The sequence below is a fragment of the Lithobates pipiens genome, unplaced genomic scaffold, assembly GCF_037356315.1.
Source record: "Lithobates pipiens isolate NorthernLeopardFrog02 unplaced genomic scaffold, aLitPip1_a1.2 Scaffold_1, whole genome shotgun sequence".
Lineage (NCBI taxonomy): Eukaryota > Metazoa > Chordata > Amphibia > Anura > Ranidae > Lithobates > Lithobates pipiens.
In genome coordinates this window covers 141,573,090-141,598,931 of record NW_027507685.1, presented here as the reverse complement: position 1 = coordinate 141,598,931, position 25,842 = coordinate 141,573,090, and the positions used below count along the sequence as shown (strand labels likewise).

Below are 25,842 nucleotides of genomic sequence, written 5' to 3'. Positions count from 1 at the left end.
AACCTAGTAAATATACATGTATGGGCCTGTCATTGTTAACTTTTTTTTTATTTTATTTTATTTATCACCTCTTTACTATGTGCTGATCACCAAGTATATGCATATCAGGTGGGAAACAATTTATATGTCCATGCTTGCTCCTGGTCAATGACACACTAAGTAGAGATTATAGAGGTGGCTGATGGCTGAGAAGAGCTGTGCATGAATAACGTCTGGGAAGCTCCATCTGGTTGAAGAAAAATGATCAGTTAGTGTGTGACAAAACATTTCCAATGCTTTTCAGGGGATCGGGACATCGCCTTCCTTAGGGGTTTTGTAGCGTTAGACATGGTGGTTGTGAACATTGCATTCTGTGTGCTAATATGATAACGGTGATCCAGAGTTTTTTTAGTGTCCAAAAACCAGTCTGAAGTGACAATTAGTGTGTGTGTGTGTGTGTGTGTGTGTGTGTGTGTGTGTGTGTGTGTGTGTGTGTACACGCGCACACTGTATAACCTTTAAAACATCATATAAAACTGGGAGTCCCTTACAAAGAGCAACTGAAAATGGACACTGTGCAAGAAGGATGAATATATAGGTAGGAGGTTAAAGTGATTGTAAAGTTAATTTAAAAATAAAATAACAAAACATGTCTATACTTACCTGCTCTGTGCAATAGAATAGTCGTGAAGCTCCTCTTTTCAGGCCCCTCTGTCCAGTGCCCCCATGGGAAGTCACTTAAGCCCCGTTGCTGCGTATTTTGACACAGACAGCAGGATTAGGCCCCGGCCCCTCACGCCCTTGTCACTGGCTTTGACATCAGGAGCCAATGGCTCCTGATTCTCCAGCAAAGCCAGCGAGACCCGGAAGCGAGGGGAGAGAAGAGCTGCAGATATGCATGGCGTTGGATCGAATGAGGGCTCAGGTAAGTGAAAGGGGAGGGGGGGGGGGGGGATGCTGACATCTAAACATTTTTTAGGAATGCATTAAAGGTAAAAGATGTTTAGGCTTTACAACCACTTTAATTTCAACCAAATCAGAGGAGACAGAAGGGACATAACTTCAGCTGCCTGTATCTCAATCTACTGTCACACTAAGACCCCATTCACACCTGAGCGTTTTGTAGCTTGATGCCTGAAGCTACAAAACGCTGGAGGGGAAAAAAATCCATTATTCTTAATGGGGATGGTTCACATCTCCACTCCAAGTCGCCTGAAGCCCTATGCCTGAAGCTCAAACAAGTTCCGGACCCTTTTTTGTCGCGCGAATCGGGCTGATTTGAGCGTTTTTCTTCTTTTAACATTGGTGACCTTTTGCCCTGCACAAATTCGCGGCAAATCGCGGTAAAAACGCGGTAAGAAACGCAGCGAATCGCGGTAAAAAACGCAGCGAATCGCAGTAAAAAAGGCCGAAAAAAACGCTTGAAAGCGCTACGCTCAGGTGTGAATGCAGCCTAAGGACCAGGGCACCTGCAATAAATCCTGAACTGATGTCTAAAGCACTCTGTATTTGAATTCCAAACACAAGCAATTCTAATGCTCAGGAGACTGCTGGGGGCAGGACCAAAGAAAAGTCACGGTTTGCCTAGAAATTCAGTGGCCTATATTTGACATGCAGATTTCACTAAAGATAACATTGGCATCTGCATTTTTCCATCATATGCTCATACCGCCCAGGTTTGTGAAAGATACAAACCTGGGCGGTACAAACACACAAAGGCGTTTATGCATAGATTATTATTTTGGCAGAAGGCATCTTTTGAGGGTGCTACTGGCTGTGACAATGAATCCAAGCACTAATTGATAATAATCAAGCGATCGACAATGAACACTTGTTTGTAAAGTCTGCTGTTGCTGTAGATTCTCAAGCATGCTTGAAACCTGCATATGATCCACGTGATTAAGAAGAATCGTTCACGTTGGGTTCTGAATGGTCATAGGTTTGATCTGCTGTTGCATCTGAAGGTACTTTTCCGAGTTTGTCACCCTAACCAGTCAAAATGTCTGCTTGGGGGTTAGTGGCAAGTGGCTCTTTGCCTTTTCAATATCTATTTTGATTCCAAACAAGTAGAATGGGAAATCCAACTGCACAGATCTGTTTATATTTTCTACTATGTGTCAGTAAGAAGTATTAATATGGATTGATGCATGTCCACATCTTGTATACATACTCAATCAGATGTGCAGTCCTTGTAATGCTGACTAGCTGCTGAGGACAAATACAGAGTGTGCTAGTAACTATCTGGTGGAAAAGTTAAGCCTGGTACACACGATAAGATTGTTGGCCAACAGAGTGTCAGACTTTTGTCAAAAGCGTGTGTGCCAGGATCTCGTCTTGCATACTAACGGTACACAATTGTCGGCCAACAAAACATAAACGTAGTAGTGACGTTCTACGTGGAATTTCAGCTCTTGAGTGCCACCCTTTGGGCACCTTCTGCTAATGTCATGTTTGGTGAGCATCGATTCTGAACTTGCGTGTTTGTACTTTGGTCTTGTGTGACGGACTTGTGTACAGACAATACTAAAATCTGATAGACCGTTGTCCACAGAAAATTTACTAGCCTGTCATCCAACATTTGTTGGCCAACAATTGTCTGAAGGACATACTAACAGTCGGATTTTAGGTCAACGGTCTGTCATCACACAATCCCCTGCCAACAATCGGATCGTTTGTACAAGGCTTAACCATCAAGACCTTCATCACGTATTTGGGTCAGCCTCTGAGCCGTCCACTTCCAATTCTCTATGGATAACTGTCTGCAGCTGGAACTACATTTCATTAGTATTCCTTATGCAAAGTCAATTGCCAATCATTATGCAGTGTGTTTAAGGCCTGACAAGCAGATCCTTATTACAAGCTGCAAACAACTGACTCAGTTCTGTCAATCTAATAAGCAAGTTCTCTAGACTCTTCTCTATGAGGGAGGGGCTCAAATAAAACACACTATTTAAAAAAAGAAAAGAAAAACACTTTACTAGCAGTATGTGTTCATGTCTAAAGGAAGGATTTTGTATAGTTCAGGTACTTGATTTTCACAGTTTGCAACTAACTGAATGCACCATTGAAGGATCAGCTGCATTTCCAATGAAAAAAAATAAAAATAATAATAATAATATATATATATATATATATATATATATATATATATATATATATATATATATATATATATATATATATATATATATATATATATATATATATAGATAGATAGATATAGATATATATCTATTCAGTCCCTCTGTATCTATTCCTCTTCTGAATGAACATCTATTTCTCCAAACTGCAGCCCAAACATTATGATTTTTTGTTTTTTCTTTCAGTTTGCGCACAGTGGATAAGGGTCCAAACCTATTAAGCTTTAAAAATGTGTTTTCTGTTGGGGAGATTTCCCATCACTTCTTGTCTCAGTGATAATCTAACAATCAGGATGACATTGGAGAAGAAAGTGAGGGCAATATCCTCAATGGGAAAAGTAAAAAAGCAGAGCTCCTTACAATATACAAAAAACACTGTTATAGTTCATCTTTGAAAGAATATGGTTACTTTGAAAAAAGAATCCAATGACATGAAGCATCATCGCCTTGGAAACTTAAAACATTACATTTGTGTAAAAAAACAAAACAAAAAAATGGCTTCCATGTTATTACTTATTTGAGGAACTACCCTCTGCTTCCATTTAAACAAAATCTATTTTGAGTTTTCCGTTTCTTGAAAATACTCTTGTTGGGCTGCTTTAAGAATTTGGAGGATATGTGTAGCAGTAATACATTAGCGGTTTATAATCTTGAGCTTCTATGTAACATCTCAAATGTCTCAATGTTGGTCTTTCACTATATTGTCTGCATAGGGCATTACTGACTGACAAAGGACAACTTAAAAGCCTTTTGAAGCTATTATTTAAAGTATTCATAGGTTAATGCTATGATAATGTTGACAAGGCCAGGCAGCTTATTAGAGAATACCTAATCAAATGCATTATGAATAGATGTGATAGCCACACAGAGAAAAAACTTTTTTCGCACCACCACTACATGTGCTCCATGACGTGATCAACAGCTAGTTAGCTGCTTGAATATCATTTTGGTGGCATGAAGATGTTATTGTTCATTAGCCTTTTTGAAATGTGTATTCAACTTGGAGTGAGTTCAATCAATCCTACCAACCCCCCAAGCAATATTGCCAGCTGGAAGAATGTCCCAAAGCCTCGAAAAACCAAGGACAGCTCTTTCCTGGTCACAACTGGTTGAGGCTGGGTTCACACTAGTGCGATGCCATACATCGCATGTGACTTTTCACCGCATTGCTGTGGACATAACATGCGATGTCTGTGCGATCCAAATTCAGCCATATAGTTTGTATGGCTGAAATCGCATTGCTTTCACACCAAAAAGGTTTGTTCACACCCATGCGATCCGATTACTGTCAGAGTTCGCACTGCGATCCGATTTGGGGGCGTCATTGACCTTGCATTGACACCCGCAGAGGTTCACAAAGAGCAGTGTGAACTGCCAGCCAGTGAGATGCGATAACGTGCACAGGAATCGCACTGGTTCCTGCATCGCACCAGTGTGAACCGGAACTGAGTCTTTTAAAAGCAATGGTGAAAAGTGAATACATAAAAGGCAGCAAAGATAGGGAGGGTTGGTTCATTCTAATGTAAAGAAGCTTAGAGGATGCCTATATATTTGCAGGTTTTGGGTTTTTAAAGCGTTGGTAATTTTTCCTTGATTTCATGGAACCAACAACAGATGTCAAAAAGCCTATTAGATCAACCACTGGGTAACACTTATCTTAAAGGGTCTTTAAAACTCTTTTTAGTGGAAACTGGTGCTTAAACTTGCCAGCAAACAAAGTGCATGTCCACACTGCACTATTATAGAGAAATCCTTCACTGAATGTTCTTCTGTAGTGGTTACTTCCAGGGGTGTCAATCTCCTGTGTCACTACGTTCTCTTGTATTGACATGAGAGTCTGCATCAGAAAGCACTGAGCACAGCATGGGACATGGGAGAACAAAACTCCCGGAAATGTTGGTAAGGGTGCAGCATGGGCAGAGGTGACAATATTCTCAGCTATATTATATTCTTTTTTTTAGCACCTGCAATTCATCCAATGCTTTGCATATAAACAGTGGATATCTTCACTGAAAAATTATGCTCAAGGGTTCAGTTCAGTTATCCCAAAGCCAGCAGAATTATTTAGACACAGTGGGCTTGGTTTACTAAATAAGTACAGCCAAGTGAATTTTTACTTTGCTTAGGAAAGAGCTGAAGCTGTGCTTACTTCAGTCATCTGAATATATTCAGCATGAATGTTTAAAAAAAAACTCAAAAATACAACATTTTAATTTAACATGGTTTAGCATACTATTCAAAGTGAATTTTCACTTAGCTTCACCTCAATTACTAAGGCAAGTGAAAATTCCCTTTATAAAATTATCATGTTTTACTCCTTAAAGCGGGATTCCACCCTAAAGTGGAACCTCCGCTGATCGGATCCCTCCCCCCCTCCGGTGTCACAATTGGCACCTTTCAGGGGGGAGGGGGGTGGAGATACCTGTCAAAGACAGGTATTTACACCCACTTCCGGGCATAGACTCACGTGGGAGTCTACGCCATTTCCTGCCCTGCCGCGCTGTCTGCTGGGACACACACGGGCCCCAGTGACAGCGCGGAGATTTCCTATTGCGCGGCGCAACTCGCGCATGCGCAGTAGGGAACCGGGAAGTGAAGCCGATTCGCTTCACTTCCTGATTCCCTCACCTAGAATGGTGGCGGCAGCAGCCGAGGGCCGAGCGATCAATCGGCCTCGGCATCGCTGGAACCCGGGACAGGTGAGTGTCCATTTATTAAAAGTCAGCAGCTGCAGTATTTATAGCTGCTGGCTTTTAATATTTTTTTCAGTTTTTTCAGTTTAAAAAAAAAATATATAAAATAAAAATCAACCCCAACAACCATTTATTTTTTGTGATTTTGCTGCAAACTATGCGGTGAATGTCAAAACTGGAGCAGACAGCATATGGTACAGTTGTTCATGGCAACAGCTTCTAACTTCAGCTTGTTCAGTTACGTTTTGAAAATGCAAGATACAAGCGGATTGGTTTGCCATGCACAGCTGTACCAGAATATGTCTGTATTTTATCATCGATCTCAGTGCTGAATGGATGAAAACGTGTCTTTGTGCTGAAGACCAAGCAGAGAAATCTTCAGCCTTTGCTCTTTCACTTAACATTTGAGTAAAGCAGCAACCTTTAGACATACAGTAATCACACATGAAAATGAACTATTTAGTTAAATACCATGGTACAAATGAAATTATGGTGTAATTCTTAAATGGAAAACATGTTATGGGTAAAGACATGCACAAAATGTTAATTTCAGGAAGTGCATGGGTATCTTAATCCTGGATTCAAAAGTTAGTGTTAGGTAAAGGAGGGGTCGGAGAAGGAAGGATGGTACTTCTCTTAGTCATGCGGTGCAGTGGTCTGGCGCAGCAGGGAGGACAGAGGAGGGGGCATGCGTTGCATTATGCTGGGCATGCAGAGGGCTGGGTTTTATCTTTAACCCCCATTGATGCCCCCTTTCACCCCGGCTGCGTCTTTACTTACACCATCACTGGGTAGGGGAGCTCCGTTGCCTTGCCCGGAGGAATACAGGTTGACATATTCCTCATCGCCCGCATCCTCATTGGCATTTTCATTCTATGGTGGGAATAATTAGGGTGGAGGGAATGGTTGGCAGTGGATCTGTTATGCTGGTTCAGAGGTTTTCAGATCAATAATTAATTCCTTCAGAAGAAAAGGGGGTCTCTAAACCCAAATCACAATTTATGACATAACACCATTGAACATATTGACAAATATTTACATAATGTATTTATTTAAAATGTTGAGAAGCACCAAGGATGTTGGTGCCAAGAGAGATATGTATATTTTGACTTCCGGCAAATTACCTGTTGCATCCCTTTCAAGCCCATCATGGCTGACAACATGATACAAGGGATTGTGTAGCAATTGCAAATATCAAGATGTGCAATAGCATGACATATCTGTGAATGTAGCATTTATTATAGTTTATAACGTCAGCTGAAATCTAGAAAAACCTGTAAAAGCTCCTAACAGCTTGAGTGTACATGATTCTCAGTAAGGAATTGATCCAGGTTAAATGGATCCATGGACACAATTTCATTGACTATGGCTGGATTGGGAAACACACCTGTGACCTGTGCAGAAGCTGGCTGCTTTATCAAATGCTTTATCTAGCTATGTGACCTACAAAAAACAAACATGTATGCTCAGAAGCTTCAGGCTACCTCACTGGCCACTTCCATATCTTTAAAGAGGTTGTTCACTCTGAGAAGAAAAAAAAAAAAAAAAGGTAAAAAGTAAGCAGCTACAAAGATTGCAGCTGCTGACTAAATATAACAGGACACCCAACTATCCAGAAATCCAGCTCCATCCTCACCCAGGCTAGTTCTTTACTAGTGTTCCCGATGCCAGCATAACTGTGAGCAGTCAGTTGTGTTGCTTGCGGCTTCACAGCCGCACATTGTCCATGTACGAGCTGCGATGTACTTTATAAATGGTCCCTCAGTTTTCTGGGACCTGTGACGTGTCCCAGAAGACTGTGAGGAGGGAGGAAGAGAGGAGAAATTCCACTTGGAAGTTCGCCATCACTAGGCCAGTGATGGTGAACCTTGGCACCCCAGATGTTTTGGAACTACATTTCCCATGATGCTCAACTACAATGCAGAGTGCATGAGCATCATGGGGAATGTAGTTCCAAAACATCTGGGGTGCCAAAGTTCCCCATCACTGACCTAGGCAATATGAGTGGGAGTGGGTACCTGCCAAAAATAAGTACCTTGTTAATTTTGCTTGAAAGGGCATTGGCTTTAGCAATCCAACCCTAGTGCGCATTGTACATTAACTTTTTGTATAAAGTTGGGTTTTAGGTTTAGACCACACCTATGATTTCCAATACTGAAGGCTTCATTACCTGAATCAGGAAACTAATACCCATGATACCATATTCCAAAAGTACAAATTCACAACTAGATAAAAATAAATAACACTCTGGATAACATTTAATAGTTAAAACAAAGTTTTTGGAAAATCACCATCATTCTTTCACACTCCATCATGAGTCAGACTAGTCCCTATATGAGAAGTCATGTCATAATCAGATAAGGACATTGACCTAGACTCAGGAAAAGAGTTGGTGATACTAATGGACATATTCTTACATAAAAAATGATTACTGTATGAGTACAACGAGCACACTAGGCACACCGACAGACAGCACAGGGAGGCAATGAAAGCTGGAGCAGCACAGCGTAGGCTTGATGAGAATGGAAGACAGACAAGAAGCTGGTTTGCCATTCACAAATGCCCCCATTAAACCCGTCCAGCCGAGCCCCCTCCCGTTCTCACCGCTGATGTCTGGAGAGAGCCGCTGAATGGCAGCTCAAAAGGAAGGCAGGCAGGAGGGGTCCCGCAGGCACTGCCGCCCTGAGAGGAGGCTAAAGGAGGACAGAGGGAAGCTGGAGGCACAACAGGAGGAGGGGGCATAGAATCTGGGAGGGGGTATCGGGAGGAGTAGAAGATGGCAGGACTCAGCAAGGGGAGGGCAGGAGCCTGGCTATGAGGAGCAAAGTCCTGGGAGTAGGAGCGAAATACAGATTTGTACTGGGGAGAGGAGATAGGCAGGAAGACAAGGGAGAAAGAGAAAAGGTAAAAAGAAAAGCAGATTAGTGTAAAAGCAGTTTAGTAGCTGGCACAAAAGGAAATTCATTGATTCTGAAAATGTCACCTGGAGTGGGTTCATCTAACCCCAATAGAGACACACATGAACAAATTCCACAATCCACTCTCAATTCATTCACTATAAAAGCATGTATCTGTATATTAAAGCATATAGGTGAACAGCACCAAGACACTGCCTGTTATTCTACTAAATCGTATAGAACCACTGTGCTCTGGATGCCAAGCAGCGGGCTATTGCAATGGCAATTATGTGACACAGTTTGAAAATTGTCACCTCTCTCATTCCCCTTATTTGTACTAATGCAATGAGACCGTTACAAGTCTCTTGAGTAAATAATATTACACAAACTGAAATGCATAATGCATTTCAGCACTTGCATTTTGACCACACCAGAGGTTCAAGTCAAGACTGTTCACTATAGGAGGACCCCATGGTAGACCCAGAATGCTGACAGAGCAGCCCTGGTCGCCATCTTCGACGTACGCCTGACCTGAATGGACTATTCACTGAAGAACCATCTTTACTCTCGACAGGACTGGAAAGATAAAAGCATAGAGGTTTCACCAGCCCACAAGTCATTGGTATGAATGCATGCTAGTCTTAAGCTAGTCTACATGCCTGAAGCTCTCTTAAGGACTATGGTCTACACTTTTTGGCTGATTGCTCTAAATTGATGAAGGGAGATTTCCGATTGGCCAGTGTGGATGACTGCACATTACTGTGGCCAATATAGGCGACTGCATGTCACTGCATTACTGTTGTACTCTAAACACTAAGCCCTCAAGATAAAGAAAGTATTGCCATTCTCAGTCTTGCTTTACTATTGAGTCCCTGACTAGGAACAAACACTCAGTAAACGCTTGGCTTCCATACTTTTGAATCAGTGACTCCCTGTGTAGATAAGCGAGGATGATGGCCTGCACAAGTCAGATTTCACATTTTCTAAGACTATACCAACAAAGTGACATTTGCTTGAGCTAACCCCTTAGCAACCCAAAATCATACCAAAGAAGAATTTAAATGGTTGTTCTTGGCAATACAGCTCAGACATTTGCAAGCGATCTGCCAGTGTAACAAGACAACTAGCATGTGAGAAATATAGGTTTGAGCCCACAGACATATAACAATCATTATATTCTTCATAGTTTATGTGCCCACTGGCATAATATACTCTGTGTACTATATGGGCACAATGGCATATTCTACTCTGTTTACTGTATGTGAGCTCTGGCATATTCTATTCTGTATACTATATGTGCACACTGGCATATTCTAGTCTGTATACTGTATGTGCACACTGGCATATTCTATATACTGTATGTGCACGCTGGCATATTCTACTCTGTTTACTGTATGTGCACACTGGCAGATTATACTCTCTATACTATATGTGCACACTGGCAGATTATACTCTCTATACTATATAGGCACACTGGAATATCGTACTCTTCACATTTAATGTGCACACTGGCACATAATCTTTATTATGTGCTTTATATTTTGCCCTCCGTCTTCACCCCCAGCTTCCTTCCTTTCACACGTCCCCTCCTTTCCTTGCCTGCCTCCTTCCTTCCTTCCTCAGATTCTTGCATGCCACAGTCTGCCTGTGGAATCCCAGCTATGCGCTCTCACAGTGGGGAAGCTGGAACTCGGCTGAATTCCTCCTTCCTTTCCTTGAATTAATCTCCTTTCCATATGGTGTGCATCCCAGCTCTGGAAGCAGAGTGCTCATAGCTGGAGGAGTATTTAAAAGCTGACTGAGCCGGGTTATTTTTACTGAGAGTCTAGTTACCAACAGGTGAGTGTCTGGGTACACCAAAACAAGCTGTTCACAAGCTCCCTCCAGCAATACAATCAAAGACAACGTGACAGCTTGAGAACATCTTAGGAATTAGAATCTCATGAGGTTCTCTGACTTTCTGCTCTAGTATCACGCCTGGGAGTTATAACTTAAATATAACTGTCAAGAAAAAAGGCAATGATGATATCTTTAAAAGTGTCACACCACTTTTCCTGAAGATAAAATAAAAAACAACCCACTCCAGGTCTGTACCGTGTTTTGCAATGACTGTAGCAAATATCGTTGCAAATTTCTATTTGTTGTAGCCCGGACAAACTCATACCTGGATTTCACTCTCTTCCTACATCCGAGTGCCGAACAGAGGGTCTTGCTATAGTCATACAATCAGTCACCATGTTGTAATAAGAAAAAACTGCTGAGACCAGCAGAGAGCCAATCACATGAGTAGAAGGACATGACAGATCTGGGAGAGCTCTGGACGCCAACAGAGTTCAAAGCAACCCCAGAGCCAAGTTCTTTTTTCTTTTCTTTTTTTTAGTTCAAAAAAAAAAATAAAAAATCATTGCTGGCCATAGACTAAGCTAGAAAGGTCATTTACCTTAACGCTGTTTGGCAGCTAAATATCAAAATGCATTTTTTAAATTCAGTTCCTTTAACATACTTGTGTAAATACTTGTTAAACCAAGTCAAAACCCAAATCATTTTCTATAAGAGAAAAAGAAAGGGAGGGGATAGACCAACTTTCTGTCAGAACTCATTGTTCCGAGGTCACACGGCAGCCAGTCACATGACTTCTGTTGGGCCCCCCTCCCTTCAGCAGTAAATTGCGATCAATGCTTAGACCTTTGGCCACAAGACCAACTGCACTGAGATGCCCAGGCTACAGTTGTTTAAAAAGTGGGCACACTATAATACATTTATTGTAGGATCAGGGAGTCTGGCACTGGTAGTTTTCAACCTCGGTCAAGTTAGCATCTCTAGGAGTCATTCGCACCTGCAGGTAGAGCAGTCATAGTATTTCCATGTATGGGATCACAGGTGGCGGTGAATGGTGTCAGCAGGGACGTTTGCATAAAGTAAAGTAATTACAGATTGTCAGGAGCTGTGGCCGTTACTGTTCACATGTATCTGCACGTTTTAAAAGCCAACTTTGATTACCTTTGAGATCCCTTTGGTATGACATACTGTACCTACTGCAGTTTGTAACTTAACACTTGTCCTTCATGACCATAACACAGGTGTCACACCATCATTTGGCTCTGTAATGACTGTGGAAGTTTGGCTGTACCAGATTTCTTAAAGTGGAGCTCCAGCCATTTGTGTAGCTGCTGACTTTTAATAAACACACACTCACCTGTCCCACGGTCCAGCGGTGCACCTCCTCAATGGCCAGGCAATCTTCTGGGACCTGTGACAAGTCCCAGAAGATTGCTGGGAGGGGGAGACTAGCACTTCTGCTCGAGTCATCTAGGAAGCCTGAGCGAAAGTGGGAGCAGGTACCTGTCAAAACTAGGTACCTTCTCCCCCACCAAAAAAAGGACATGCCAAATATGGCATGTCAGGGGGTAAGGAATGCTTAAAGCAGAAGTTTCACTTTTGGGTGGAACGCCACTTTAAGGCGAGATCTCAACAGCAGCGTCTCTCCCATATATAAAAAAAATAAAATAAAAAAAAAGGTGGTCAGCATTGGATTCAACTTTGACTTTTGGGAGGGTCTGTCTTTAGAAACAGAACTGTAGTTGCTTTTGAAGGAACAGTTGCTTCCAGCGAGAAATGTTCTTATCTGCCTCATTGCCTGCAGGGACAGCAAGGCTGCATATAGCCATCTGCAAAACACTGGCAAGCACTCGGCAGAAAAAAAAAAATTGCTAAATTTTATTACCTCCCACTGGGCTGAAGAGATACTTCAACAGCAAGCACAAGGATACAAGGTAACAGGAATGATTCATAAAAGTGTATGGCCTAGTATACAAAATGACAATTTTGAGAAGCATACGCTTGACACCACACCATCCCTTAAACACAGCGGTGGCAGACATTTTGCGACTGCACCAGAAAAGCATTAGGAATTAGGGGCATCACTGGAGGCCAACACATTACAGATGAAGCAGAATCTTGTGTGCTCTGCTTCAGTGACATCCCTACTTGCTAACAAAAATTAATTGCTTGCCATGGGTGAAAAAAAGAAAGAAAAAAAAATCCCACATCCACACATTTGAGGTGGATAAAGGAATCCTCCCCACTGTGCTATTCTATTCTGACAGTGAGACTCCTCTGAGACTCCTCTGCTGCCAAAATACACTGATCAACGCTGCAGCTGTTTGGATGCATGTGCTGATTGAACGTAAATTTTCCAACATTCCTGTTCCATAAGAGTTGATCACTAGGTCGACTCCTCTGAAACAGGAACAGCCATAGATGGATAGAAATTCAGCTGCTCCCTGTTGAAGTCAGATCCATCTATGGCCGGCTTAAATGAGGTATCAGCATGTGAAAATGGCTACTGTCATTGCATTCAGGTCATGGGTACTAGCTATGGTTAATAGTATACACAGAATGTGCTTAGGTCAAGAACAGACAAATAAGTCAAGCAGTAAACAGAGCAAAGTATTGGTCTTGCAATCTTAGGAAAAACACAGCTAAACCTTCCCGGAACCAATCACATGCAACAGTCCTCCTCTCACACTTTATAGAGGCAGCAGGCAATGGAGCAGACACTCACCGAAGGCACAGGGAAAGAGCCATGGCGGCTCAGAAAGCAGTTAGAGACTGAGAGACTGATGCCCTGAGGGTGGCTGCTGTCCTCAGGTACGTTGAAGACCCCTTTGGCTGGCTGTGCACAGTACGGGACAGAGGAGAAGGAAGAGGCAGCAAAGGGAGCCTGCTGGAAAAAGTGATATAGAGAGGCAGGTGGAAGAGAAAAAAAAAAAAGGAAGGCAGATACAGGCAGCACCACATCAACATAAAGCCTGAGCTCTAATCAAATGAAGAGGATTTAAAGTGAACTTATCATTAAGCAACTTAATATGTACCAGCATTTTCAGGCAGTACAAATCACTGTAAGGTTCCTGAAATGACCTCTGTCTAGACTGAGCTCCAAGGCACATGCAGCATATGCAAGACGTTTCGCCACGTTTGTGCATTAAACTCGAAGAAACAAATAGATCTTTAGACAGACATTGTACTAATAATGACCATTTACATATTTCCACCTCAATGTTCCTGTTGTGAAGTATGTCAAAAAAATACTGTAGAGTCCAATTGGCACCCAAATTCAATCTCACTGTGCTGGGTTAACAGACCTTGTTAGATACATACCCTGCTTTCTCACCACTGGAAGGACACTTGATGAAGGGATGAGCCCCACCGGTCTCAAAACCTGGGGAGCCCGAACATGCAAATTCCAGTTGAGACAAACAGCGGTTAGTGCCTACCTACCTCGCACACCCAGTCATCAGTCAGTGAGGCTGGCTGAAACACTGATAAGCCAACAATGACATACACGTAGTGAAAAGGGTGGGCAAGGGTTCAAATATCAGAGCTAAAATCTGCAGCTTTGGAGCTCTTAGAAAGATTCATAAAAAAGTTCATACAGGCACCTCTAGATGCCTACTGTTCAATCATGTAAACAATTTATTACAGTCTTTGAAGTATAACTAAAGGCAAAACTTTTCTTCTACATTTTGGATAGAGTGGAGATGGATTAGAACACTTGTCAGTGTTTATTGCCATATGTGCCTGTTAGGGAGATCTACCCTCACTATATCTCCTGTTTACCATTATTATTGAAAGTGAATGTAAAACAAAATCTAAAATTTTGGGTTGTCACCGGAAAAGTATTAGAGGGGAAATCTTCCAATGGGGGGCACTAGTTCTAGTGACCTGGGGTCCCCAAGAGATTCCCTCAATTTGCAGGGATTTCCTCTCACTTCTTGAATTGCTATGGGAAAGGAAATGAAGGGAAGTCTCTGCAATGGACACAGATGGTGAAAAAAAAAATTAAAATCTGACAGGGGTTATAACTCTCCCTGGCTCTACCCAAACTGAAAACTATTTTTTTGCCTATAGTTCCACTGTAATGCTAGCTGCATGTTCCACAGAGCTCAGTTTAGCTAGTGTATCCAAGGACATGTTATGGTGCTCTTTTTTGTATGATAAAGACTGATTCATATTAAGCTTGGAAAGAACAGTGGCCACAGACAAAGCTCCTATAGGTTTAAATTCAGTCATATTTATGACCGTTCGAGTCACCATGGACCTCAAATATGTTTGTCTAAGCAGTAATTGCACTGGAGTTATGGTGTCACTTTAAATGCAAACACTGGTTAGAAGAATTCCTCTTTAACCTGATTAAACAGTAATACCTCTACTATGGTTGAGCCATAAATGCTCTTTTACATAAAACCAGGGCACTGTGATTAAAGGCCACAATGTGGGACAATGGACACATTTCCAGTGAAGTATGACAAGCGGTGATCATCTGAATCACTTTCCTTTTAAATTTCAGCTGTTTAACACTTTAGAAGGCAAACAATTCACCCTGCTGCACAGTACACCCAAAACGTGCTTCTCTACTTTAATTCTTCCAATTTCTTAGGGAAGGCAAGTCAAAAAGACATTTAAATGGGGCTGCATAGTGTCCTCTTATTAATTATTCATGGTCCTCATTTTTCGTGACAGTCTGTCTACTAAGGAGGTTGGCACATTGCAATGACAGAATACACAAAATGCCTACATTTTAAAACCCATAAAGCAGACATGGAATTCATAAGTTAAAGGGTTAGCCACCAAAAACTGATTTTAAACTTTTAGAACGGTGGAGAATTGAAGCATGTTCATAGAAAAAAAAAAACAAAAAACTTTACATTCTACTGGTGTTACTGTAATTTTTTCATGACAAAGAGTAATGGAAAATATAAAAATTTTAGTTGTCACCGAAACATGAAATGACTGTAAATTTTCCAATGGGGACAACTGGTCTGGTGACAGCAGTCAAAAACGATCTGTACACAAATCGAATGCTGGCTGATTGCTCAACAATCGGCTGAAATTAATTTAGCAGATAGTCCTGACCGACAGCGATACAAAAGTTGATCTTTCAATCGCCACTTGTCCAAGGGGCTGGGTGGATAATTCAGTTGCCTATCCGCATAAAAAAAGCCAACACTGCAGATTCCTCCATCCAGGCTATGAATGGCATACTGAGCAATCCCTCTAACTCTATGAGTGAAATTTTAATGCGTATGACTTGTTTACAGGAGGATTTCCCCTCACTTTGGAAACATTTCTTCCTATTCTTACTATTCAATCCCCCAAAAAAGGGAAATATTTTGGCTTTATACATCTAAAGATCTCCTATATGTATCCGAGAGTCCAGTGGTTACACATTCCAGGATACACGGTAAACAGCCAGGAACTAGAACAAAGTTGCTGGAGTCCCAATACATATAAAGAAGACAGCAGTGACCCACCTAACATAACAAACAGAAATGTAGGATGGGCCAAACCCCTCTAAAGACTATTACAGATATGCAGTAATATTCCACATTCTTACATCTTTTGGTGATTTGAACTATCCCCAGAAGAATGCAAAGTTTTGAATTTTTTTTTTTACAAAAGCAAGTGATGGTGTCACGCTCCCACGATGGACACTCTATAGTGTAACAAAGTAATAACTGCACATTCCATATGCAAGAGGAATGCTTTGTTGTGGCCTTGTGGGAAGGGATGCAGACACAAACGAAATCAGGGAAAATGTATCCACTTTGGCAGCCAAAAAATACAAGAAAACTTGGGGCGATTCAACCCAGCAGTAGAGATACAAAAAAAAAAAAAAAAAAGCATCAGTTGTGGGTGGAGTTGCCCTTTAACAGTTCTACAACTGGAGACCCCAATACCCAGTTTCCTGATTTTTCCTGATCAGTGTGCGTAATGCTGAACAAATTGATCTAGCAGTATTATCTGCTATTATTAATAGTTCCTAAAACTATATAATGATGTCAAGTTTAAAATGTTTATGCATGGATATTGATGCAGGAAGGCACTGTGGCTGCGACAGCTGATTCACATATTGTGAAATAATTTGTGAGTTCACTGACTATTTTTAGAAAGGATTACTCAATATAATGTCTAATTCATTTTATTAGGAAACTCTCTCTTTGCTACACAATAGATTATTTTTAAAGCCCAATGCAGGGGCAGAGGAAGTGTAATGCACAGCAGCATACAGAGTGTAACTCTAACCTATACCCGCAGCTCAAAGGCTTATCCTGGTGTTCTGGGAATTTGATCTTCATAACTGGATCCACTTATGTTTCAGCTAACCCGTATCCTTAACCTGCTGTCTAAAGATGCTCTTTAAAAGGTAGGAATAGACTCACCTGCCCCCGTACATATCTACCATCCCCTTCAGTCTACTCCATTCAGCTTCTGGGAGTGAAGGACACCATCTTTGGTACGGGGGGCTATGTGATTCACTCCCTTTCCTCTTAGCCCAGTAAGCTCTAAGATGCTTCCTCTCAATGTTTCTACAGGACAAATAGAGTGGCAAGGAAGCAAATAGAAGTTGGTTATGTGCAGCTGGGGAGGGCAGCAGTTAGGTGAACCTGATGCTTTGAGCTCCATGGAGTTTTGCCTTTATGGTGGCTTCCTTTCCGGCATGATTCTTTCGAACTGGTGACTCAAAGTTTTGTAGCCACATCAGTCCAAAAAGATATTGGTATGTTCTGCAGGAGATGCAGCAGCTTCTGTATTTAGGCAAGGTTTTCTTAAACAGAAATGACAAGGATTGCCACATGTAACTACATTTTCAGTTGTAAATTAGGTGTGCCTCCTCAACATAATCAGTAAAAAAAAAAAAAAAAAAAAAAAAAGGACAATAATGGAAACCAATCATGATACACAAGTAAAGATGACATATGAGGACAGCCTATTAGCCTGCAATATATTTCACTGACATGCTTGCACTTACCAATTGCCTCTGTTTAGGGGGTAGGGCAGGTGGCGGAGCACGTTCCACTCCGGGGTCTGCATTACTGAATGAATCATGAATGCCGTACACCTCTCGCAGAAGTTTGTTTTTCTGCTGGTAGATGTGCTCGTTCTGTGGTGTTTGATAGAAGACAGATGGCTGGGGCTCTGAGTAGTCCTCCACAAAACGCATATATGTCATCACTGGAATATAAGATTGGGTACTGTGATAGGCAAAACAGCTGAGGATTCAAAATATACACTACAATCTATAAAAAGGAAAAGTAAATTTTCAGACAAGTGCACTTATTGTCTTTGCCCATTTCACTGTGGTAAACCAGCCCACCTTCCCCAAGAACATACTTCCCTCGCAAAAAAATCCTGCAACCTCTGGTGTTTGTATACATTTTCAACGCATGGATTTCCACAGGGTTCTATATGACCATCTCCAAAGGAAGGAGACTGTCAGGTGATGGTTCCATAGGACCCTATAGGATACAGCTACTCTTACATAAGGTAAACACCGTAGGCTGCAGATGAAAGTTTTGGTAGGAGTTCAACTTCAAAATCTCTAAACTAGGATGTTGCTCTCTTTCAGGCCATATGGCACAATAAAGAACTATAGAATAAGCAAATATATTACAAGCAGTCCGACAACACACTTATTGTTGAAAGAAAAAAAAAGACACAAGTCCAACCCATGTGTGTAATTATATGTCAATATCACATTGTATATCCCTGTATATTGCAGTCATTCAGGTGCTTTTCTAATCGTTTTTTGAAACTATCGATGCCCCCCACTGAGACCATCTGTGGCAGGGAATTCCACATCCTTGTCGCTCTTACAGTAAAGAGCCCTCTACGTAGTTGAAGGTTAAACCTCTTTTCTTTGTTTTACCTCTGGAGTTGATCCCCTCTTTAATGCATGCCAATATTCTGTTTGCTTTGTTAGCAGCAGCTTGGCTTGCTGTCACCACCATGTTTCACAATGCGGATGGTGTGTTCAGGGTGATTTGAAGTGTTAGTTTTCCGCCACACATAGCGTTTTGCTTTTAGGCCAAAAAGTTCAAGTTTGGTCTCATCTGACCAGGGGACCTTCTTCATGTTTGCTGTGTCCCCGCCATGACAGGACGGCCATGTCTGTTTGCAGTTGTGCCATACTCTTTACAATTTCGTATTATGGATTGAACAGTGCTCCATTATGTTCAAAGCTTGGGATATTTATTTTTATAGCCTTGACTTCTGAAGGCAATTGGTTGCACTAGATTTTAGTTTGGGCTATCGGAGTAAGGGGGGCTGAATGCAAATGCATGCCACACTTTCAGATGTTTATTTGTAAAAAAATTAGAAAACTATTTATCATTTTTCTTCCACTTCACAATTATGTGCCACTTTGTGTTGGTCTAGCACGTAAAATCCCAATAAAATACATTTATGTTTTTGGTTGTAACATGACAAAATGATTTCAGGTGCATCTGTTTTAAAGATTGAGGGTTGGGATCTTAAAATGCAGTAAATACAGAACACTAAACTATGGACCAAATATATGAAAGCCTACAGAAGAGCATTTTACTTGCAATAAACAGATGACTAGTGCAAGTAGAATGAACTTGAAATTATACACAATTAGTGTAAGCTATCCGCTGTGATTAGACAAGGGCTCTCACATCCGTGGGAATGTTTCCTACAATGACAAGGCCTGGCACGCTACATTTCCATTGTGGACTTCGAGTGTACAGCACAAGGAGGGGGGGGGGGGGGGGGGGGTATGGTGGCAGAGGAACAGCTGAGAAAACACACCACTCAACGGCACCATCATCACTATCCTTCTTGTGACAGAGAAGGCACATGAGAAGGAGCTACAGCAAATTGAATTGAAAGGTGCGGAGATTCCATTAAACCTAGCCTGGAAACATGATAGTCCACATATGCTGTCACCCCAGATCAACAGAGTGCAATGCAGAGGGACTATTTGTAAAGTTGGATTTGTAGTAGGGAGCAAGAGCCGCATAATCTGATGCCTCCTCTGTAGTGCTGGTTCCTGTCCCATACAGTGTGATACGAACTGCACTCCACCTCTTATCCTGGCTAGGGGACTACAGATTGGTCCCAGCAGCAGGAAAGAAGAGATCTTTTCAGGTCAGTGTAAAGCAATACACTGGGCATAATATTATAGGACTGCTTTCACACTGATGTGCTGCGGTTTACCCACATCACAGGTGCACTGCACCTGCAGCTTTTCTGTGGGTTTGCTGCACTTAAACATAGACTTCAATTATAACCTGCAGGTTTGGTGCACTTTATGAATGCAGGGGATTTAGTGTGCTTTCAGAAAGTGCACCACAACTGCAGGATATAATAGAAGTCTATGGCAAAGTGCAGCTAACCCTGGGAACTTGCAGATACACTGCGCCTGCAGTGTGGGTAAACCACAGGACATCAGTCTGAAAGCAGCCTTATACAGGGCTCAGAACAGTAAGGGTTCATTTATATTGGCAGTTTGGGGGGTGGTATAACCCCATAGTTAAGATGTGCATTTCTAACCCCCGCCCCAAACAAGCCATCTACCACCCTTGGGTTCAGACCGTGCTGAATCTGACTGGTGACACTAGGCTATAAATTGATAGCTTCAATGCAGATTATTGAAAAGACGAATTGCGATTTTTTCAAAGGGTTTAACCAAGGAAATTTCAAACTCATTCCTTTGAATTCAAAATTAGGAATCACCACATTTAATTGCTCAGTGGTTCAAAAAAAAAAATAGATGAAATTGCAGGAAAGTTGTGGTGTGTATGGCTATTTTTAAATGAAAGGGGTTGTAAAGTCAGTTTTTTTTTTATCTTAATGCATTCTATACATTAGGATAAAAACCCTTCTGTGTGTAGCAGCCCCCCCTAATACTTTCCTGAGTCCCATCTCTGTCCAGCGATATCTGCAAGTGTCTCAGCCACCAGGGACTCTCCTTCCCTATTGGCTGAGAGACAGCAGAGACGCCATTGGCTTCTGCTGTTGTCAAAGTCAGTTAGCCAATCAGGGGAGAGGCGTGGCTGAGCCCAGGCTTTTTGTCTGAATGGAGACAGGACACTGTGGCTCGGCTCAGATGCCCCCATAGAAAGCAGCTTGCTGTGGAGGCACTCAACAAAAGGGAGGGGCCAGGATCACAGAAGAGGGACCTGAGAAGAGAGGATATGGGTTGCTCTGCGCAAATCCACAGGACAGGTATGTTTGGTGTTCTTAAAAAAAACAAAAAAAAAACTTTACAATCACTTTAAGGCTCGGTCCACACTGCAGCTATGTGGGAACCCTGCAAATCCACTGCATTGCATGTCTCCCAGCGGCAGTTCACACTGTGCTATGCGAACTGCTGGGAGTGTCAACTGGAAGTTAATGACACCCTCAAAGCAGTTCCCATATTGCAGTGTGAACTGCAAATTCAGACAGGAATCAGATTGCATGGATGTTCACACCCATGCGATCCGATTCTGCTGAGGACCAAAAAAAGGGTCCTGTGCGAGTGTGGTCTGAATAATATTTGTATGGCTGAAATAACATCGTACAGAGATTGCATGGGATTTGCACTACAGTGCGAATCACATCCGATGTCGGAAATCGCAGTAGTCCTAAGAGACAAGTGAAACTGCTGCACAATGAACACAGTCATTTCCAGATATGTACACCCCTGGTTCATTTCAGCACTGCAGTTATAGTAAGCCTTGTAAGCCTAGAGATCCATCAACTGGCTCAGATCAGTAAATATGACACAAAAAAAATATATTCAAAAACACATTGTAATCCTTCAAAAAAAAAAAAAAAGACTATTTCAGAGAGTTAGGAAAAATGCCGCAGCTGCTGCCGTTACAAACAGCTCAAAGCAATGGCACCACTACTGCAGGATAACCCAGGCATCCTATTTGCCAGTAACAAGACCTGCAAGAGCTGCCTAGGCCTACAGCATGTCTGCAAGGATTTCCCAAAGGCTGGGCAGACGCTTAGACACTTAATCAACACAATTGTGGTTGGCTTGTGTCCAAGGGCATGGGATTCCTTATATGGAAGTTCAATTACACAAACCTGAGGCAGCCAAAGGCATCTCAAGTCTATCACAGCTGACTAAATCATGCAGACAGTCTCTGAGCAGCATGATGTGAAGAGATGAGCACTCCAACAATATCCCAAAATGTTACGATGAAAACTGAAATCTAAGGCACGCCATTATATGATATGAACAATGCTGGACAGTGACGGCAGCTTGGAAGGTAATCCCCAAACGGAGTTCGTGAGAATAGAAATATGGAAGCTGCTATTGCCGACTTGTTTTATGGGTGTGTCATGTTTCTGGCTGGTCACTTGACCTTGTCAGATAAAGCCTGAACGCCTAACCAGTGCGTACTTGTTCCAGGTCAGTGGATAACAAGGTACAAAAGCCAGGATAAAGATGAAAGCCCTGGAGGCTGCAATTTCAAAGGGTACCTGTACTGAGCAAAATATGGAGGCTGCCTCTTCTGACTTCTCCTTTTCGAAAGGCTCTGGAAGTCACTGGACCAACAGAACAGCTAAACAAACTAGCATTTATACTGACTCGGGGATATAAAAAGAATGAAGCTAGCGGGTCTTAAATTCAACTCTAGAGATTTCCTTTTATAACCAGTTCACAATGGCCTCATTTGTAACCTTTAAAAAAAAATAAAACATTTATGGCTATTTATCTGTAAATATCATCCCATTTCAACATATTGCAGTGCCCAGATTCCATGCATTCTCAGGGTAAACTGTAGCACCAAGCTGCTATTTCTGAAGCTTTAAGCACAAGGCTGAATACCCAGTGAGTGATCTAACCAAGTCCAGAACTAATTTTCCTTGAAGCATAGTAAATGTGGTAAAGCTCTGCTGACTCCAATCATGTGCAAGCAAAAATGCGTTTTTTTTTTTATTCTGCTTGCCCCAATTGGATATTCTTCACAAAGTGAAGATTTAGGCTCTGTTCACATTGGAACCAGCTGTGGATCGCACAGGAGTGCTATTGGGTCCCGGCCCCCCATTTTAGGGCCGAACCTATGCCCTGAAACGGAGCCAAAGACGCATAGCGTTTCTGTGCAGTCTGATATGGCAAAGTACTAATGCGCTACCAACAGTGTATCAATACAAATAAAGTGCGAATTAATAAAGTGCATACATATAAAGTGCTAAATGAAAAAAGCAGTTAAACTTCTATAGTGTAACCAACACCTCTAAAAATGTATATCATGTAGTGAAGTAGCGCTAATATAGCACATCAACAACAAAAAAAAGGAATTTCTCAGATGCTCATGGCAAATATAAACTCATATAAAAGTGTTCAAGGACTTTTTTATATTTATATTTGCTATGAGCATCTGAGAAATTCCTTTTTTATTTTGTTGACATGCTATATTAGCGCTACTTCACTACACGATATACGTTTCTGTGCAGTACGCTCTGCAGCCGCAAAAGGAGATATGGGAACCGGCTCCATAGGAAGCCAGTCACATTCTCCTGCTATGCGAATTAGATGCGGGAGAAAGCCGCATCTAATTCGCATAGGTGTGAACTCGGCCTCAGGCTCTCCACACCTGGGAGATTTGAATTGCAGGCAGAATCGGCTCTGTCAAATGACAAATTGCACAATGTGAATTTTTAGATGCCATTCATTTCAATGGAACCGGAAAACTGTGCGGTTCTGCCACGACTGACGTGCAATAAATCGCTTTGCAATCATGGAAATTCACATTGCCTTAAGCTTGTCACCCAAAGAGGGCAACAAGCTTTGTGCGATGCAGATTTTGCCTGCGATTCAAAAACACCCAGGTGTGTAAATTCACCCCGATGGCTGTAAAGACAGATCTTTCTGCATATGCCTCTGCTTACAGCCACACAGATTTTGCTGCAAAAGCCATTTTTTGTTTTAGCTGTAAAAGCTTTGTGTCACTGGTGTTAAGCTACACTTCCTAGCTTTAAAGGAAAGACTACTATTCTCTGGTTCAGCTTTACAGAAACCTGTGCCACTTTGCCTGCACACAAGATAGTGAATTAGTACTGTGATCATGTTAATTAACTGTCCAACATAAAATCTGGAGGCAGAGAGCTGACAGGGGAAAGTGCAAAATCTGAAAGAAATAGATTTGTAAACTTCTTGGGTGTGCAATGTGGCAGAAATGATAGAATAGCAGAAAGCAAAATCAGAGGGAGCACCAGCCTTGTGCATTACCTTTGCAATAGCTTTATTATAAAACAGATGTATACTCACAAACAGAATCAGCAATCCAGCACATCAGTATCCACAATGTCCTGACCAGTGACCACCTGGTCAACTGAACACGTTACAAGCACAATTAGACCCTAAAAAATGTGGGAGGAGCTTCTGGAGGTACCATGTGATGTGACCTATATGTTATGCAAGTTTTAGTTTTGCAATATCTAAGAATGTCTCTGAGGAAGAGGGGTTTCAGTTGACTAGGTCGTCAGGACACTGGGGCTACTGATGTGTATGATTGTTGATGCTATTTGTGAGTATGCATCTGTTTTAGCAATATAACAAAGCTATCATAAAAGGCACTGCGCAAGGCTGGTGCTCCCTCAGTTTTTGTTTTCTAGTATGACTTCTGGGTTTCTCCAGCTCTCATGGGTCAGCAAAGCTTTAGTAACATTGAAGTAGCTGAAGAATTTGTGGTACATCATTGCTGATGTATTGTTTTTGAGTGCAGGAGATTGATCTTTTTGTTCACAGAAATGACAGAGTCACAAGATTGACTTCACAGAATTACAATTTTTTTGGTGCGTAATACAGTTTACATTCATGTATTTCAACTACATATATAGTTGTATGACTAGGCTTTCATTTTAGTTAGGCAAATATGAAGAAACATGGAATTAATGGTAGTCCTTCATTCCTTGACATTTTTCTACATGGATTGGGGTTTCTTCTTTACAGAAACACAGGATCCACGTTTTCTGTACTCACAGAATGATCAGTAGGTTCTGGCAGAGATCGGGACCCACTGTGTAAAATCACTGCGGGAGCAAGTCAGCTGCGGCACGCATTTGCGCCCAAAACCTAGGAGTGCAGAATAACACACACACACACACACACACACACACACACACACACACACACACACACACACACACACGTGTGATTCTGCACAGAGCGGCCACCCTGTAGCAGTAAATCCGCTATGGGGTGGTCGGGAAGAAGTTAAAGTGAAATTAAACCTGGAATTCTACTTTAAAGGTTCCAAGCAAAATGTCTAGTTAATGCCCAAATTCCTGCCAAACCCTAAGGTTCCGTACAGAGGGCACCATAGTACAGAACAATGCATTGTACAGCAGTAGGAAGATCATGAAACTCACTGTGTTTGTTCTTCTTCTCTGGAAGAGGTGGAGGCTTTTCTGGAATGTCATTCTCTGTTCCTACAAAATCACCAAGGAAATCCACCTGGGGGGTGTTCCCGGGTTGAAATGGGGAAACAGCAGCAAACGGAGTACTAGAAGGGGGGAGCAGCAGATCGTCCTCGGAAATATTGTCATACTGGGAGGGGTGTCTCTCGTAGGAGACTCTGGAGCCATCAGAGTTATGGGTAACGGCACTTCTGCGTTTCTTCTCAGGGAGGGCAGGAGGGGTCTCTAAAGCAAAGGGGTGAGTGGATTCTGATTGCTGAGGGTTGCTGGGAGGTAATTGGAAGCTTTGTCCGTGAAAAGGGGAACCGGTCTCTCCTAGAGATTCAGGGAGAGGGCTGAGGACTCCAGTTACTTGGCCCAGTACTTGATCTGTGCTAGAGAGGTCTTGCTGCAGGAACTCGTAATCTGGATCATAGTTATCTGTAATGAAGGCATAAAAGTACAATTACAATAAAATGTTTACTAAAACCAAGCCCTTACAGCAAAACAAAATTAAGGTTGGTTCACCCAAAACTGAGATTTCATGTATAAATGGGCTGTGTAGTAGACAAGCCATCCTGATGGATTTAAAACGTTCCTAGGGATATCAGTGATAAGAGCTCCTGTCAGTTTCTGGCCTTTTTGCAACTCCATTTGAACCTTTAGGTGTTCCCACCCATATTAGAAAATCTGTCCCTCATCTTAACATTCTCAATGAACTAAAATGCAATAAAAACACCACAATGTTTGACCATTGCACGTGTTAACACCTTTAAAAGAGAAGCATGGGATTATAAAAAAAAATAAACAATCATACTCGCCTAGATGGCTGCAGCACTGATCCCAGCTGCATCAGCCCTCCACTGCCTCTAAGACTGAGAACTGAGCAATCAAACACTGCTGGTTGCTCAGCACTTGGTCCTCAGCCTG

At 41.9% G+C, this 25,842-nt stretch overlaps 1 protein-coding gene across 7 annotated transcripts in view; it reads right to left on the bottom strand.

Moving 5' to 3' along the window:
* RAPGEF1 (Rap guanine nucleotide exchange factor 1) overlaps positions 1 to 25,842 on the bottom strand; it is a 142,338-nt gene that overhangs the window by 20,657 nt on the left and 95,839 nt on the right. Inside the window, exons 9-13 of one of the 7 annotated variants that reach the window (XM_077477855.1) lie at positions 24,886 to 25,353; positions 17,522 to 17,724; positions 13,274 to 13,435; positions 8,417 to 8,671; positions 6,593 to 6,685 (exon numbers count right to left, since the gene is read on the bottom strand). In XM_077477855.1, coding sequence (XP_077333981.1) covers positions 6,593 to 6,685; positions 8,417 to 8,671; positions 13,274 to 13,435; positions 17,522 to 17,724; positions 24,886 to 25,353 — 1,181 coding nt within the window. The remainder of the gene's footprint in view (positions 1 to 6,592; positions 6,686 to 8,416; positions 8,672 to 13,273; positions 13,436 to 17,521; positions 17,725 to 24,885; positions 25,354 to 25,842) is intronic. The other 6 variants (XM_077477863.1, XM_077477873.1, XM_077477881.1 and 3 more) reach the window with 6 other exon arrangements.